General features: G+C 42.2%; 1 protein-coding gene across 1 annotated transcript in view; it reads left to right on the top strand.

Annotated features, from left to right (window-relative positions):
* Positions 1-1,590: 1,590 nt before the first annotated feature.
* LOC146981052 (transmembrane protein 132D) overlaps positions 1,591-18,747 on the top strand; it is a 273,658-nt gene continuing 256,501 nt past the window's right edge. Inside the window, exon 1 of the mRNA XM_085785988.1 lies at positions 1,591-2,616. Within this exon, the coding sequence (XP_085642114.1) occupies positions 2,535-2,616 (82 nt within the window). The 5' untranslated portion in view covers positions 1,591-2,534. The remainder of the gene's footprint in view (positions 2,617-18,747) is intronic.

Here is an 18,747-nt window from a genome sequence, read left to right as displayed (position 1 = left end):
GTACAAATATTACTTTAAAAAAAAAAAGTTACTGCATGCTTGCTGAACTAATGCCTTGCTTCGGCTGCAGCCCCTGAGAGGAAAACGGTTAAAAACAGATCTTTCAAGCTTAAGTCACAGGGAGTGCTGCTGCTGCTGCGTCGTCGTCTGGCTGAAGGAGAAGTCACTGAGTGGAAATTAGAATAATATTTTAAAAATGCACTGATTTGGTTCTGCACCATAACGTGGATGGATGATGGTTTCCTACGACTTTATAGAAGTAGACGGTTTGTGACTGGGGGGGCCAGAAAAATGTGTTTGGGAGGAAGTGAGTGAGCAACGAAACAGGACAAGTGGAAAAAGAGCATGCAGGCTCAGCTGAGTTCACATGGTGGAGTTGGAGAGAGGAGAGGGAAGAGACAGGAGGAGAGTAATGTGGGGGTACGTCAAAGATGAACGCATTAAGACGAGGGGCTGCTTCACTCACAAACATATATATGCTGTTAATTATAAGGACAGATGAGGGATGAATGACCCAGAGAGGAGGGCTCGGTCCCATCCCAGTGGCAGGACTAAAGTGTCTCCTCTGTGGGACACTAGGGGGGGCTGTCGCTCCTTCTTAGCCGCTCTCACAGGCCGTGGAGTCGGACAGACAGGCTCACACAGACGGGCAGAGAGCTTCACGTATCTCCGTCTCCGGAAATCCTCCCATCCCTCCGCCGACGGACTGATTTGCAATTCAATAAGTCACAATGTCATCTCTTTAGCTTTTACACATTTAGCTGACAAAGGGAAGCAGACATGCTGCCTTATGAAATATCGTCTCGGACTTGTAGAAGACCTTAATGTTCTCTCTCTCTCTCTTCTGACTTCCTCTACACACACACTCCCCTCCTACACACACACATACACACACACTCACGTCCCATCAATAGAAAGTGAATGAGTTTTTATTACCGGCGTATCACGTTTTTTTTTTTTTTTTTTTTTTTTTACAGTTGCGCTATAGCTGTGTGTGTGCGCGCGTGCGTGCGTGCGTGCGTGCACAAACATGGGTGCTCGTGCGAAGTTGTCTATCGATTACACAGAGAACAGGTGTAGCGTGTGTCTTCATATGAATAATGCAGAGAGAGGCTTTGGGAGGATAAACAGCACGTGAATGGCCGCACACACATACACACACACACACACACACACAGCTGACAAGACGCGCGCGCACAGACAGGCACGCACGCACGCACGCCTCTGCTTCTGATGACATATTATAAACTTTGACTTTTCTAAAGTAGAAACTCAAAAATCACTCTCGCTCTTCTGATACATCTCTTGTTTACAATCACGGCTCATTGATGCTCAGTTTAGCCTCTGCTTCCATGTATTTTTCAGTCTTTCTCTTAGTTTGGAAAAAAAAACAACACATCTCTGAACACTTCCTGTAGGATGAATGTCTGTATTATCATCGAATAGGCGAATATATAAATAATGAAAACACCATAAGAAGAAAACAGAAATTATGAAAGACGTGGAAAAGAAACTAAAATAAATTCCTAGACCCTCCATTGGCTGCTTGGCTGTCACTCAAAACCCCCAAATCCCGCCTCTATCCCCTCCACCCTCCTCAGCCCCACAGACTCCGCTGCCCCCCCCCCCCCCCTCCCCCTCCTCCTCCTCCTCCTCCTCTTCTGCCGGCTGGTGGAAGCGTCAGACCTCCTCCTCTTCTGTCCTCTCCTCTCCTCTCCTCCCTCCATCCCGCGGACGAGTGTATACAGCCTCTCAAGTTGAGCCCAGACGCACACACACAAACACACACACATACACTCTGACACACACACACATAACACGCACAGCAAGAGGAGGATAGTCGGAGGATAGACAGAGGGAGGAAGGAAAAGAGGGAGAGCGGACGGAGCTGCTGCCGGGCGAGCGGAATTTGGATTTTATTTAATACATGAGCCTTAAGTAACAGAGTTTTCTTGTTTCAAAACCGCCTATGAAGTGGACTTTTTCATTCTCTGGGGGAGTTGTCGGTCCACTCTGCTGTTTTTTTCTCCAACTTTGGAAGAAGGAAAAGTGCGTTGAAGGAGAGACAGTGAGGTTTCCTCAGCTGTAGCCGTCCCGTTTGGATAAATAAAGCGGAGGAGCGCACCGGTGGAGAGAGCTCACCAAGGGGGGAAACGGGATCATTCCTCAGTTCTGGCTGGAAGGAGAGACACCGCAGACTTTTTTTCTTTTTTGGAGGAAATGAGGGATTAAAAAAAGAAAAGAAAAAGAAACCAGCCTGCACCGGAATTGTGCATCGAGGGGGGTTTCTTCTTTTATTACTGAAGGATTTATAGTTTACTCCAAACCTCATTTACGCGGTGTCTAATAGGTCAGCCACAGCGGGAGCGCAGCTCGGTCAAAATGAGATTATCGATGGCACCGACGCGGTAGTGATCTGTCCAGGGAGAAGAAGAGAGATCAAATATTCAAACGACCCCTTTTTATCCATTTTGTCAACAGTCCCGGAGCTTTTTTTTTTCCTTTACATTTTGTGTGTGTTACCGACTGGAGGGATGGAGATGGTCTGGAGCAGAGGAGGCGCGCCGATGGGATGTCGCCTCTGGGAGACGGTGCTGCTTCTTTTCCTGTGGAAAGGTAAGAGATGCAAATGCAGGCGAAAACTTGTTGCCAGTTTTTAAACATCGTCGTTCCGTTGTTATGGGAAAGAGGGGATCTCACACCCACTCTCAGTTTAGTCCATACATCTTTTTATTTGAACCCTCTATTAATACAAAATGTTGTGGCGAATCTGCCAACTTTTTCTTGCGCTCTTCCCCTCCAACCCGTCTGTTATTGCAGTGCAGTTGCATTATATTATTATTATTGTTGTGCTGTCCCTTGGCTTATTTGGCGCGTCGTTGTGCGCTCTGCAGAAAACTGGTCTGCAACAGATGAAAACTCGGTGCACCCTCCTCTCCATCCTGCGGGAAAGTGCACATCACCAACCACACAGGGTCAGACTGCAGGAAGTTGCACATGACAGCCAGGTTGTTGAGCCTTGGGGAACACAGAGTGAAGCCTTGTGTGTGTGTATATGTGTGTCAGTGATGTGAAACATACTGAGGAAATTTTAAAGGAAGCAAGTTTCATTTTTTTTTTTAAAAACAGATCGATCGATTCACCTTGACACCTCCTCCTGTCTCCGTGCATGTGTGTGGAATAATAAGTGATAGACTGATTGAGCCCGAGCTCGGATGACAGATGCGTACTAACCGGTGCCATCTGAGACACGAGAAGCCCCGGCTGTAGCTGGAGGCTGACCTGCCCGTGAGCCCGTGTGAGGTCCACGGGAGTATCAGGGTGTTTCCTCCACAGACAGATCGAAACATAAATGTTTTGAATTTTTGGAGAAAAATGTGAGTGTTTTCCTCTGGGATCAGGTTGTTCCCTCATTTAAGATATTGTCTGAGGGATTAAAAACAAAATGATATGGGCTCTTTAAAATCGATGAGGATCAGGTTCCCCCCCTTGCGCTTATTATTAAAATTGACTCATGCACCGAAAGTAAACGACATGTCACAGTTTCCCTGTGCTCTGATATTGAGCGAAATTATTTTTAAGATTCTCCAACAGGGCGAGAGAGAGGGGGAGAGGTCAGGGTCCTTGCTGCGCCCGTCTGCGAGAGACACTGACTTCATTACAGAACTCTTTAAAGGGCTTTATGGATCTGACTTGTGGTGCGTGGCTTATAAAAACCCCACAGGAGCCCACGGAACACAATTAAATCGGTTTTTACAAGCTCGAGTGAAGCTACATTAGAATATTCTTCTTTATTCCACCAGTGCGCAGATGGCGAATCAAGAAAACTGAAAAAAATAAAACATGGTAGAGATAGTAACGCCACCACCCACTTACTCCCCCGGGGGAAAAAACCCAAGGATGAAGAAGGCTGACAGATATTTTGGGGGGTTTGAAGCGTTCCGCGTTTTGCCACATAGTCCTTCAGTATTAGTGTCACACACACTCTCCCCGCGAGTGCCTTCTGTGTCCGTGCGCGCACTTGTTGTGTGCGTCTGTGTGTATTTTTAATCAGCTCCGATCGCTCACGGCTCACTGAGCAGTTAACAGTCGCTGCGTTGTTGTGTTGTGCGCTCCTGCTCCGCTCCGCTCCTCTCCGCTCCACTCCGCATCGCAGCGCGGTCGAGTCCAGACCGCGGCCGCGGCGCACGGCGCACCGACAGGAGACCGGAGCCCGAGCCACGCGCCGGAAAACAGCTGTGCCCGGCAAAACGGCTGAGTAACGAAAAGATGAAAGCAACCAAGCAGTCCCTGTCTTCCTCTCCTCCTGTCATCTTCTCTTCTCTTCTCTTCTCTTCTTCCTTTTACCATAGGGACTGTCTGTACCTTTTGTCTAACAGGGTATACTGCTCTTTGACTGCTGTTTAGTTGCTCCCTTGGCAGTTGGGATGGCCACTAGAAGCCTTTCTTGCTCTCTCTCTCTCTCTCTCTCTCTCTCTCTCTCTGTCACACACTCACACATGCATAAGGGAAAGGTCCAGTCCAACTTGGCTGTGGTTAAACAGTTTTTATTGGGCACCAGGGAGCTCTGGCTCTAATGGTGTAATGGCCACCTAAGGCTGTTTATAAAAGCAAAACTCCAACCTTGCCTCTTCTCTCTCTCTCTCCGTGTCTCCGGGATCCTCAGTGTTTCACTCCTTCATGCCTTGTGTCTGTGTTTTTGCATTTATAGTAGGTGTGTGTTTTTGATTAGTCACACAGGCCCTCAGTCACCTGTGTGTGTGTGTGTGTGTGTGTTTCAGTGTGTAGCCGTCATCTGTATACTTCAGAATTTTCCACCCACGTATTTGACTCCACAGATGATGAAAAATAACTCCTTATACTTTAGCCCAGTTCAAAAGTTTGTTGAGTTTTTAATTTTCTATCAAGTCATTTATTGGCCTTTTAACCCCCCCTCCCTCTGGTCCTGTATTTGTGTCGCTGCCACTTTGTTATTTCCTGAGTGGCGTCTGTGTTGTCGTGTCACTCCATTTCATTGTAATTACATCACTGCGTTGTTTCGTCATCCAGGTCGTCTGCAGGTTTTGTCATTTTGTTCAAACGCCGAGCATCAGAGCGAGACGCCTCGCCTGTTCAGAGGCGAACCGTTAGTCTGGTCCTGAAGGTTCACAGGCTGAGCAGTCGGTGGGGGAGTCATGGCTGGGCTCTGTCATCTCAGCAGGAGGTCTGCTATGGGCGAGCGACCGGGGTATTCCCCACACACAGTCATACAAATGTGATTGGTTTTATTTTTTTTATTTTTTTCCCCAACAAACTTATATCAGACAAAATTTCAGTGTTGATGTTTGAAGACTCTTGTTTCATTAAACTGGCTTATGGTTTTTAAGATCTCCAGTGTTTGATGGCTCACTGCCATGATGTGCTGCTGAGCCAAGAAGAGGAAAATCCTCCACTTTTTTAATGCTGCTTTTACTTTTTGTGCTTTTAAGTTTTATTCACACTGTTTGCAGATATGTGGCTGCATCTTTGTATAACTGATTATGTGCTTAAAATGCACTGATATCTCCTCTCATATTAACTCTTTGCATTCTGATGCTGTACCTTCTTTTTGATAATAATCTGATTTCAAACGATACGCACTTTCAGCTGTAGGACACACAGCCATAAATCTATGGGTCTGTACTCATAAAACATGTCAGAGGAAAATACTTGTTTCTGATTGGCTGGCTTACATCATTAAAAAAAAATCTAAACTATTCACAGCCAACAGTTTGATGCTTTCTATCTGTCAATGCGTCTGTTTGTGATTTGATTTTCACAGTTGACAACAAACTGCTGCTTTTCAGCTGCCACTGCCACAGTAACCATGTGGTACAAGTTTTATTCCATGTGTCTAAGTCTGGAAAAAAGCCTGTACTCTGTTTTGTGTGTGTGTGTGTGTGTGTGTGTGTTCTCTGCCTGTGTACTTGAACCAGTTTTGCACTACACTGTTAACCTGTGGCAGAATGTCAGCACTATGCACCATTACTCATGCGATACAGAACATTAATAATTACTAACGTAAATCACTGACACACACAGAGACACACACACATACACACTGATTGTTTTCATTCACTGTCTGACTGACTCACTTCAACACACACGCACTCCGATGTACTTGTAGAACGTGTCAAACAGAATTTGAAGTGTTTATCGAGGTGAATTTTTTAACACTTACATGTGAATTTCAGAGAGAGGCAAGGGGTGAGGGGGACAAAAGAGACTGACATGTGAGTGTGTGAGGCTGAAAACACCATGATCATCATCCTCTGTGTGTCTTTCTGCCTGTGCCTCACACAGATGCACACACTTGCATGGTCTTTTTGTCATGGTGACAGTGAGAGGCCAGAGTATAGAAAGAGAGAGAGAGATGCAGGAGAGAAGGTCACAGAGACTCGGGGAAAAAACAAAACAAAACTGGAACAAGTGGACATGAAACACTCTTCACTCCCCGACTCCCTCTTTTTTCGCTCTGGTCATGAAATTTTCGGCTTTTTCCAGTATTGATTTTTGTGTGTCTCGCATGTTGTGGAAATTGTGTTGAGACTGCAAGGTCGCCAAGTAGAAGACGAGAAACACTGTCCCCTCTGCTGTTAGTGAGGTGCTGCTGACTCTGCTCACCTTCTTTGTACACATACACATATGTTTTGCTATTTAGCAACTGGATTTTATACATATATATATATATATATATATTTGCAAAATTAGGAAATGATACACAGAGTTACAGTACTAAACATTCATCGAACTGCAACTTTTAGAAGGTGCTGCTAATATCTACACCTGGTAAATGTGTTTTCCAATGTTTTTACTCCTTCATTGTTGTCCTCTGACTTGTCACCAGAGACGTTTCACTATCATCCACATTGTTTGCACCTTGTATGTGTTGTTGGTGCCTCCTCCTCCATCTCAGTGGCCCATAATAGCAAATATGATGCTGAAAAATGGATTTCTGCTGTATTTTTTTTTATCTTGTCATGTTTCCACAGTGAAATAAAAACACAGATAATTCTCAGTTTCATAGAATAAATAGGAATATAGAAATAGGAATAAAGATAAGGTAAATTGTAATTTCCATGTCCTTCCATTTGTTGCTTGCTTATCATATGTTAAAGGTGCCATATGTAAGAATGTGGCCAAAAACGGTTACTGCAGTCAAATTCAAAACACAGCGATCTCATTTTTTGAACATGATTTGCAGTCTGCAAAAAAAGATTTTTAATGCGAATACTCTGGCTGTACTATTGTTGATGGTGAGTTCATCATGTTATATGAACATTATTCCTGAGTCTCTGTGACGTATTAGGAGGATTTTACGGCCAGTTGCTTTAGATTTCTTACATATTGTACCTTTAAACCTGATTTTATGACCAGGTTTGTTACCTTTATTGATCAAACCCAGGATCATATTTATAGATATTATAGATTATTATATTATTATAGTCTAGATTTTTTTTCTTTGTCATTTCTCTATCATGCATAAGACCTGTGTTCTTCTACTAGGAATTGGTTTTGTATATAACCAATGAGTAGAAAGACAGAGAGGGAGAGAGTGTGTGTGTGTCTGTGTACATTCAAACAGTGTACAGTATATCTGCACAGAGACACACACCTACAGACTCAAGGAGCTGGATGATAAGGAAAAGAATTGGCTCCGCTCATCATGAGGAGACAAACTCTGCTTGTCATCACACAGAGGAGGAGGAGGCGTTAGAGATGGAGAGATTGAGGAGAGACAGAGAGAGAGAGCAAGAGAAAGAGAGACAGAGAGAGAGAGAGAGAAGGAGATTCTCTCTTCCCTTGAGAGTGCATTCATCCTCGGTGTCCCTTCCTTCTATATCACTAAATCTCATCTAGATGGATACTGTTTGCTGCAGGGCTTGGACATATTTACACTGTCACAGACACACTTACTCACACAAACACACACAAACGCACACAAACACACACTTAAACACACATTTCCTCTCTCTGACGAACACATGACAAATGCAACAGTGGGAGCCACGGTGTGTCATCATAAACTGACAGTTTATATTGTAACAATATAGTGCAATAAGTGCAATTCTCTCCTTTTTCAGACGTCATTACCTTTTGTATTCCAAACCTACAGGTTAATGTCTTTGTTCTGTATTAATCTTGTCATAACAAGCATTTTCAACTCCTTTGGACCTCGTGTATTATACAGTAAGCTGCCGGTAGTAGATGAATGAATATGTTTGAGTCAGGGAAAGAACACTGTTGAACAATAAATGTTGTTAGAGATGAAGGCCGCGTTAGAAAGAGCGTTTTTTTAAATCAAATATTTTTATGTGAATTTATTGTTAGAGATTGTTGAGAGAATAAATCTGAGCTTTTTTTTAGTTTTCACAGAAAGAAGTTACTTACGGTAATAAAGTTTAAAGATAGACGTCAGAATGAAGGGTTGAGTATGCTTGAACTGCAACAGGTTGTATGACGTTGAAAGTTTTTTTTTCTTCCTGTTTTCAGTAGCCAGCCTTCTCAACTTGCGTCACTTGTCACCGACAGCAGACTTAAAACTCTCTCTTTCCAGAAGGAAACACAATTTGTCCTCATACGGGGTCAGACACCAAATTCATTCAAACATGTTCTTTTTTCTTGTATAACTTAGCCCGTGTGTACTGTGTGGTCCCCGTGTGATGAATCATACAACATGACACAGACTTTCACAGAGTCCTTGAAGGCAAAAGTGATGGACATAGAAAAAAAGAGGCAGCAGAGAGAACTTCTAATCCAGTGTGATGTGGGCACGACGGACAAACAGTCATTTTCTGAGAGACACAAAAACAGACACAGTCCCTCAAGGCGGATGTGAGCTTTCAGACACTGTTAGACAGTTATGGAGGTGAGGCATCTAGTTGTTTTCATTTTTAATCCAAGTTAATGCACTGACATTGTCATTACTTAAGCATGTTTTGTAAATTTTACACATTCGTATGAAACTTATTCTCATTTATTTAGTATATTTTGTTCTGCTGTTTCCATGTTAGGCAGTTACTTAAAGTGAACTGATTAGTTTAAATAGTTGCGAATAACCCAACTTCTTCTGCAGAGAGAGAGAGAGTGTGTGTGTGTGTGTGTGTGTGTGTGTGTGTGTGTGCGTGTGTGTGTGTGTGTGTGTGTGAGTGTGTGAGCCAACATTTTTCTGTATAGTCTATGACCATGAAACGGCTGGGTTTCAAAGGCCTGTCGAGAGGTTTAAGGGTCTTGCTAATGAGCAAGTCATTTTCCCTCAGATTAGCATGAATAGCCAGACTAATTTTGTGTGTGTGTGTGTGCGTGTCTGTTTGTGCGTATGTGTTTGACTGCTACTGTAGGTCTAGAAGTCATGTCTCGGGGTTTAAGGCTGAGCTAATCAGCAACACATTTCCCCCTACATTAGTTTCACTTGGCTGATTAGCCACACACAGTGTGTATGTGTGTACCAAAGTGTGCGACCGTGTGTGAGAGAGAAACTGAATGGCTGATCATTATCATCAAGACACAATGCCTCAGTGTAGACTAACAACTGATTAACATTAGCTTTCATTTTTCACTTTGAATTGTGATTTAATTTAATTTATTTGTATGATGTGCAGTTGTGTGTCTCTGTGTGTTTGTGTTTGTGGCTGTTAAAGACGATCAGACTAAATTATAGTGATTGCATATGAGTGGCTTGACAGGTCATCTTTTTTCCTTCTTGAGTTTAAATCATAGGCTTACTTAAATAACTTAATAACAGCATGTACTGAATACAAATACCGTAAATACTCTAACAAGTGCTCATGTATGAAAACCTGAGTGGACTGTGTGGGGTCTCTCATGGTAACGCCTCTGTAGCTGGATTTACGTTCCAGTTTTGTGTGTTTTGAGCTGGAAAACTTAACACAACACAGTTACATATCATCTGTGTTCCCAGTTGAGTTGTGTTATTTAAATAAAGCTGGATTTTATCCACATGGTTTCATTCCAGTTGAATTTGTGTGCAGATTTGCAGCGGGCTGCCTCTCCAGGGAATACAGCTCCTCAGGCTGTGAAAAAAGGGATTCCATTTCTTTTTTTGTAAAAGGTCGCTTCATTGATCATTACACATGACCGCATACATTATCTTTTTTTGAAAGGTGCTGTTGTTGTTTCGATACTTATTTTGGAGTTTGCAGTTTGCAGTTTCCAGTTATGCATTAAAGAGATGGAAACACACCTAATGCCTGTTAGACCACAGCTCTGCATTGAGATTTCATACCCCCCCCCCCCCCCCCGCCACACACAATGTAGGCTATATGTTGGTGTTTCATGCTGAATATGCTGAATTTGACAGTTTCTCAGTGATATAAATTGGTCGAGCTATAAAATTACACATCACACTGTTGTGATTGAAGAGTTTATTCATATTGCATGCTCCAGTTCTCAGGTAATTATAGATGTGACATGTTCATCTCTGTAAAGACTAATGAGCTGAAAAATGTCTTAAAAAAACAGCAGATTATTCATTAATTTGAACATTTTCAATGCTTAAAAAGTACTTTTTCAACAAACGCTCTTGTTATTGAGCTGAAGAAGTTGTGGTGAATGTTCTCTGCTAATAATAAGAAAAAAAATCTACTTTGCCTCTGTATTATTTTGTTTTTCCTCATCAGAGTCGTAATGTTTAGCTGGCGGTCCGCTGAGTTTCTGATGGCTAATAGTTTATTTAATTCTTGCATCGTTTCTCTGACAAATATATGAGGAGCAATTGCAGAGGTTTAATGGGCCAGTGCTTAGCGTACACACACAAGACGAAGAGAGGAGTTTCTTTTGTCTTCTTCACTTTTTCCTCTCATGTCTTCTCTCTGTTCTGTTCCTTCTCCGGCTGTATTGTGACATTTGTGCTGACTTAATCATTCCCGTACCGCCATCCATCACTTTTACACTTAATCTTTGTTTCTTTCCGTCCCTTCTCTCCACCTATCTTCCCCTTTCTCTCTCTCCTTTTGTCACATTCTTCTTCTTTAGTTTCTCTCTAAAGTGCATTTTCTCTTCTTCCTATTCTTTGCTCCTTATCTGTCTCACTCTATCACTTTATCTCCCTCCACCGTGTCTCCCATCTTTCTCCTCCTTTCCCTAAAACGTGATATTTCTCTCCTTGACTTCTCATCCTCCTTTCTGAGCCTCCTTTTTTTCTCCCTCCATCCTGTTCACATTTTGTCTCCTTTTTGTCCATATTTTCCCCACGTGTCATCTTCTTTTTTTTTGTCCCTAGCTCTCTCTCTCTTGCTCCATCTCTTCATCTCTATCTCTCCCTCTCTGAGCAGCTCTTAACCAGTCCTTTGAGAGTGTGTGAGCTGCTTGGCCTAAATGATTTTCTATTACCGCCGCCTGTTAACAGCGCTCCATTTGATCAAGCTAATGAAATTGAAAACTTTCATCTAAGTCAAATTGATTTCAAACCTGAAACCACATGCCGACAAAAAAAAGAGAGCGAGAGAGAATGTGTAAGAGAGAGTGAGAAAGCAAGAGCGTTGTGTTAGCGGAGCGCGACATTCACTTTTAGATGCACACAGAAATCAATTAGTCCGTCTGTCATTTTACACTCACTCTTGTCCTTGGGAGATGGAATGAGCAAAAGGCCTCTTCTTCTTCCTCAACTCTTCAATGTATTTGTGTAGGTGAGATCATGTATAGTATGCAAGTATGAGCAGGTGAGCATGCTGGCCAAGAGATATGTGTAAAGGACTCCAAAGGAAGTGTTGTATACAGTGTCGAAACAGGTCTATAAAGCATCATATTCAGAAAGTTAAACTTAAAATGAACGACTTGTCCACAAGAGCGTTTTGGAGTTGTTGGATTGTGTATTTGATGAATTTGGAAACCAAGAACTCCCATTAGCCTCCGTTGCGTAGCTCTGAACAGCTTGCGGCTCTGCTCCGCCGTTCTAAAAATAACTTGCACCGACAATTAAAAGTAACGAACCTACTGCTATGACTATAGGGATTATGGCAATGGGCCAAGTTGCCAAAATGTTGAACTATCCCTTAAATGACTTGTCCCTCCAGCATCTCTTGGCCAAAAAACCAACCGTGCAAGATCAGCGCCTCCAACTCGGTGTCCCAGCTCTCGTCTTGGCAACAGCACGACACACATGCCCTGTAACCTGTAATCTCTTGTTTATGACCGATAAGACAACACAAATATACACATTGTAAAACGTATATGATATACTATAACGCGATATCCACCACTCCATGGATTGCCTTCTCGCCTTGCAAAGTTCCCCTTTACACCACAAATATATCACCTTATGCAGCAACACTTAAACCTAACTCAAGAAGACCATCAGATATGGGATCTTTAAGTGCATTTTGTATCAGAAACTATTATTTCAAGAACTAGTAGTTCCAACACTGGGCTCCTTTATTCAGATTCCAACATTTAAAAGTTGCGAACATAGTTTAAAAATGCCTGCCTGTTGCTAAATAACTTTGTTTATACTTACCCTTATTACTAAGATATTCAACCCAAACGCCTTTTGATCAGTGGTCTAATACTGCGACAGCCAAACATGAATCTAAAATGGAGGGATTAGCGAGATGAAGGCATGGACGCACATTACAATACAACCAATTTGGGTCTCCTAACTGATTTTGGACCATCAGGGTCAGTCGTTGTTGTTGTGATTTTAAGCTGTTCAGCTGGGGAGATAAAACTGTGCAGTATGTGGTGTTTTTAAGGATTCTGATCATTTGCCCTCTGGTCAAATCCCTGCTTGTTTTTTTAAAATCTTGTTTGATCTTAACAAGTTGAATCAGAACTGGCAACATCACATAATGGGAGGGATATTAATAATAATTTTAAAAAATCTCTGAAAATAGTTAGCACAATCCGGTTCATCCACCTGTTCATTAGCTGTGAGTAAAGAAGTTTCACTTCACTCACGTCTTCCTATCACTTCCAAATGTATTACTTTTTTTTCATTTTCCGTGCAAATTTAAAACCAGAAGCAAAGCAAACACTTTCTGATAGGTGTCTTTTTCTGTCTGGATTTTTTGGGGGGGATTGCCTAGCAACGTGCCTTTTATAGTCTTACCTGTCGTGGCTGTCCTCTGTATTTAATTAGTATTTTTCAACAGAAACTTTTGAAATGTGGTGACAGGTAATAAGTAGCGAGTGAAGAGAAAGAACATCCAAGAAAGGAAAGGAGCCGAATCAGGGATGCATCATGCACGCATCCATCACTACAGTACCCGCTGCGTTTATTCCCTTATTCAATATTTGATCTTTTTATCTCAGAAAGTTCCCCCAAAAAAACTTGTGCATGTTTTCTCCCAGTTGAGGCTTGTGTGACTGATCGCCTGTAATGTGGGTTTGTTAAAGCACAATAAGAACCTCTCATGTTACATGGTGCAGTCTGGGGCAGCCTGCATTATGTTTTCTCAGCACATCTCCTTGAAATACACTGGTTTAACTTATTTGTCTGTAAATAGTCAGCGTAAGCATATACAAAAAATAAATGTTTTATTTATTCAGTTTCCCGGTCACATCCCATGAATGAATGAATGATTCATTTTTTTCCTTCGGATGGGGTTGCATTGCTCTCTAGCTTGGTTTGTTTATTAGTCTTGTCAGCACCGAGCCTATAAAAGGATTTGAAAAGTTGCCTCGATATTGTGCCAAGAGTTCAGGTCTTTGATTGAATCCAGTGAAAGAAAAATAAACAACAGAGGTGACCAGTCATTTAAAATAAACCTCTTTCCCCGGGAGATTTATTCATAACCAAGGTATTTGGAACCAAAACCAAAACAGTTATAGAAAAATAGCATCAACAAAGGTAGCCGGGCTGTGCTGCTCTGCAGTGGCCCTCGTATATGTAACTCTAACGGCCCTTTTCCTCTACACAGTTACAGCTCAACCCGACTTGACTCGGTTTAGGTCATTTTCCATTACAATTCTTAGTCCATACTTCATAGGCAAGGCAAGGCAATGCAATTTTATTTGTATAGCCTGTTTTTACAACAGTTTGTCTCAAAGGGCTTTACATGGCATCATAACAACATCCTCTGTCCTTAGACCCTCACATCAACTGAGGAAAAACTCCATGGAAAACCCTTTTAACATGGAAAAATCGGAGAAACCTCAGGGTGAGCAACAGTACCTCCTCAACGTGGGCCGGCTCTTTTTGCACTTCTCTGGTCGGCCACTTGTCTGCACCTCATTGACAGACCACGGCATGTTTTTTTTTTTTTCCATAGCAGCCCTTTAAAGGGAGTTTCAGAAAGGAGTTTCATTAGTCGTACCAGTTTCATTATTCCCATGACCCGCTGGGCAGCGTCCAGGAAACCGAAACTAGGAATGCTGGGCGAGTTGACCACTAAATAATAATATCAAAATAACTATAAAGACAAAACAATATATTTAGCGTGTGGGTAACATAGATTCATCCACATTAATATGAGACTCTTTTATAACCAAAAGCAAACTCCTCGGGGTCTCGCGTGAAAGAACAACAGTCTCAGTACAGATCAGTGGTCCGTGTTGCCGGTGTGTTGTTAGAAAATAGCAGGTTTAATTCTTGTGTCAGACACCAGAGCCATGACTCTTCAGTGACAACGCTCTGGCCAATAAGTCGCCAGCAGTCGGTTTTCAGTCTTGGCTTGGCTCACTTCGAACCTCACCTGAGGTGTTATCAACAAAAGTACCAGGTACCGGGTAGCTACTATCCCTTGTGGAAAAGCGAAAAAAAAACCAAAACGCAAAAAACGAGACAAGTGGAGCCAAGTAGCGCTAGTAGAAAAGGGCCATGTGTGTGTGTGCCTGAGTGACACAGAGCAGAGGATGCCAGTCTTAAACTGGGTTGTAGTCTCTGAGTTTGTTCACCACTAGAGACAAAGACAGAAGTTGGGATGGGGAAACCGAGGCGCAGCGAGCTTAGTGTTCAGAGACCTACTTTTCCTGTTGCGTCCACACACCTGACTGAGAATTATTTAAAACCATGTAGCTGCACAGTCACTAGACAAAACTTCAGGATCTCAAACTACATTGTCAGGGTTTATCAGCTAGGAGACTGTTATTATTACTTTCCCGAAAGCAATAGTCATCGTTGTATTTCTTCAACCATGACTTTTCAACAACCTCAGCTGTGTGATTATCATTGTAACCATGACAACAGAGGTCCTCTAACCTTTAAAGAAGCACTCGTTTTTAACCCAAACCAAGATTCTTTTTTATTTTGTGCCCAAAGCTAATAAGGAAACAGTGAGCGTTCCATAAGCTTAAAGACGTTTATTACTGTAGCCATGACGGCAATGGTCCGGTAACCTGTTGCAGCTACATTGCGTGTGTTTGTTATTGTTGCCATGACAATTAAAGTTCAGTATCCCGGGTGATATCAGAGATGCTGCCATGTAGTTATCATATCAGAGAGGGAGGATCAGACTCTACCTATAGAGTGTATGTGTTTATCAGACATCATATACACACTTGGAAGAGCATAATGACTGAATTTGATATATTTTAAAGGTACTGTGTTTTAAAAAAAAAGTATAGTTATTTTATTTTATTTTTAAACAGATTTGGTTCATTTTAGTGAAAGAAACTCGGTAGGAAAAGCAGAGGGGTGAAGGAGGTGTCCAAGGACACAAAGATATGACAAAACAAAATGAAATGAAGCATCGATGATGTAAAAATGTTCTTGAGAGTGACAAGAAATGTCTATTTAAGCGTGTTTGTGTGACCTTCATTCCCCAAATCCCTTTTGGCTCAGTGGATCTCATTGTTGCCATTAGAGGCACACAAAGATGTTGTGTTGTTTGGGAATGTACTTATATTCTGGTTCAACAGTTTGTTCATACATGTGTGTGTACACCATGTTTTTTTTTGTGTGTGTGTGTGTGTGTGCGTTTCTTGGCATATTTCTTGGCCTATGTGTAGGTATGTATAGGTCAGCACATGCAGAAATATCTCCATGGGTATTTGTTGACATATAGGTGTTTTTCTTTTATTTGGTTCTCCATTTGTGTATGTGGTTCAGGCGGCCGTAGGCTGTGAATCTTGGACTCAGAGCTGCTGTGAACACTTGATAGCATTAGCCACAGTCTGAGAGGGAGTGAGGGAGAGAGAATAGAAACAGTTAAGAAGAGAGGGTACCAGAGGGAGACATTAAAAGGCCAGACCAGGCCATGATCTGGGCGCTGTGGAAAAAAAAAATGGGATCAAGAGATGGAGAGAGTGTGAGAGGGAGAGATGAAAAGGGGATGAAAAAGTAGCAGTGTGAAATGAGACTTTAGGGCAGCAGAAGGAAGAGGGGGGAAGATTGTAGAGAGATGAGAGGGAGAGGCAAACAGAAAGAGAGAGAGAAAAAAGGTGGAGAGGGGAGAAGAGAGGGCGAGGAAATTACAGACCACGAGAAGGAAAAGACGCAACAGAGAAAGAGAGAGAGAGAAAAAAGAAAAGAACAAGATGAACCAATTTGGAAAACAAAAGCAGGGACGGGTATTTGGCGAGAGAGGGGGAGGAAAAGAAAAAAGCCGGAGCACGAGGGTTAGAAACACCAAGAGATTTAACATTTCACTCTGTGTTGCTCTTAGCCTGTAGGCCAGCATTACATCGGAGATTTCCACTATTTACAAAGCTCCCAGTGGCTTCAGGACTCCATCTACATAACGCTTAACATGCTCGGCTTGGCTGCGTGCGATGTCTGTTTAAACTAAAGGAAGGATTTTGGGCATCAGTCCCCAAAGGCCGGCCAAGAGGCCAGAGAGCGTTAGGCTGAGACACTGTCAACACACAGTTATTGAATTAAAATTATGTAAAATAAAATAAAACATTATCATCCAAAGCCTTTGTTAAATTGTAATAATTTGAACTGAAGGATAATGCATGCACGCGACTCATCTGTGCGAGCACATTAACCCCTGATAATCGAGGGACAATTATCGGCCTAATCGCTGCACAAGAAGCTCTACCGTCACTTTTACAATTGAAGATTAATGAACTGGTCAAAGTAGGGGAAAAGAAGAATAAAAGTGGCTTCTCTCAGAGGCCGAGAGATAATCTGTGTTTACAACCTGAAATCCATCAGGATTTTAGAACAGTCATCCGCCATTAAAGCGGCTAAACTTCCTCTCCTCTCACTGTTTCTTATCGAAGCTCAGGATTAAAGGCTCTGTGGCATTACCTTTGATTGACACGACTGACTAATTGCTCTTAGAGATGCCCTCCTCTCTCCCTCCCCCCACATCCCTCCGCTCTCCTATGTGTCCACTTTCTACCTTTTATCCCCTATTTATTTGCTACTCCATCTGTCAAGTGCACCGGCTCAGCTCAGACACCAGCGCTTTGATTTTTAACTAAACTTATCGGGGAATTGATGTGTTTTTAATAATCAAACAGACTGGCTCCAGGGAACGCCACGCTGCTTGTATGTATGACCAGCTGTTGCATGTAACATCATCATGCATCAGATCTGGCAAACTTTGGAGAACGGTGCACTGGACTGCATCAAGTTAAGTGGCTCGAAGGAAGGATTTCACCAATCCAACCCTCCACTCTAGCACAACTACTCCTCATTCAAATCATTTATGACTCTTTCAATATTTGCCCTCGACCATAATCTCTCCCTGAACCTGAACCGGCAGCTTTGAGTGTCTAAACTAAACCAAAAATAAATGTAATCGTGTTTTAGCCACTAAGGGCAAGATACTCACTTTTTGGTTTTGGATTTAAGTAGAAGAAAAAAAAATATCAGAGACAAATTTACCTTGAACTGTGCCTTTCTTTTGAAAAGCTGAACTGGATCGCCACAGCACACTGACTGCTCCTCCTACATACTGAAGCTGTGAAATAAACAAAAATACCAAGTGAAGTCTCTAATGGTTTTGTGTGTGAAATAATGGCTCGGATTTGTATAGTGCTTTTCATGGCACCCAAAGCACTTTACAGAAACCATTATTCATTCATACCACATTCACACCGGTGGTGGTGGTAAGCTAGGCCTGTAGCCACGGCTGCTCTGGGGCAGACTGACAGAAGCGTGGCTGCCAATGTGCGACCACCACCAAACATTCACACACATTCATACACATTAACACAAGGCAAAATGAGAAAAGGTGTCTTGCCCACAACTACAGCGACTGGGATGGAGCGGGATTCGCCCCACCAACCCTCCGGTTATTGGCAAATAGTTTGCCTGCATGCAATCCTGTGATTGTGCCTTTAGTCATGACTGTTTCATTCAAGATCAGGTTGTTTTTTAGTTTGTTTTTTCTATAAATGATGGTGTGAAAATATCCCACATCACTTTTGATTTGTTGTGTTCTGGTTGGTGTTGCTTAATGCTGATTAAGATAAAATAAAATATCATATTACAGTATTTAGTAGTTGAATGAGAAAGTCTGTTCACAAAGTAACTCAGGCCCACACAAAAACATTATTTTTTTGATAAACGCAGCTTTTTTCATCCAGTTTGGGGGGTCCATACACACACAAACGTACTGAAAACGGCTTAAACAATATTTTAAAAAAAAAGCCGTATTTATTTTTACATGTGGACAAGAAAAACGGATATTTACCAGAGACGTTCTATGTTTGTCACGTCGCACACCGCAGCTACTTTATTAGATTATTATTGTAACCAATTTGCTATTTCCTCTCTCTCACCACTCTTGCTTTGGTCAGCTGGGTTATGACACGTTCTACGACAGCGTTTATATGCGTAATCGTGTGTGGACATAGATATTTTAATACCTAAACTTG

The sequence above is a fragment of the Trachurus japonicus genome, chromosome 9 (genome assembly GCF_045865225.1).
Source record: "Trachurus japonicus isolate A0001 chromosome 9, Traja_1.0".
NCBI lineage: Eukaryota > Metazoa > Chordata > Actinopteri > Carangiformes > Carangidae > Trachurus > Trachurus japonicus.
Note: the sequence above shows the minus strand (reverse complement) of the source record. Positions and strands in the feature narration are given on the sequence as shown.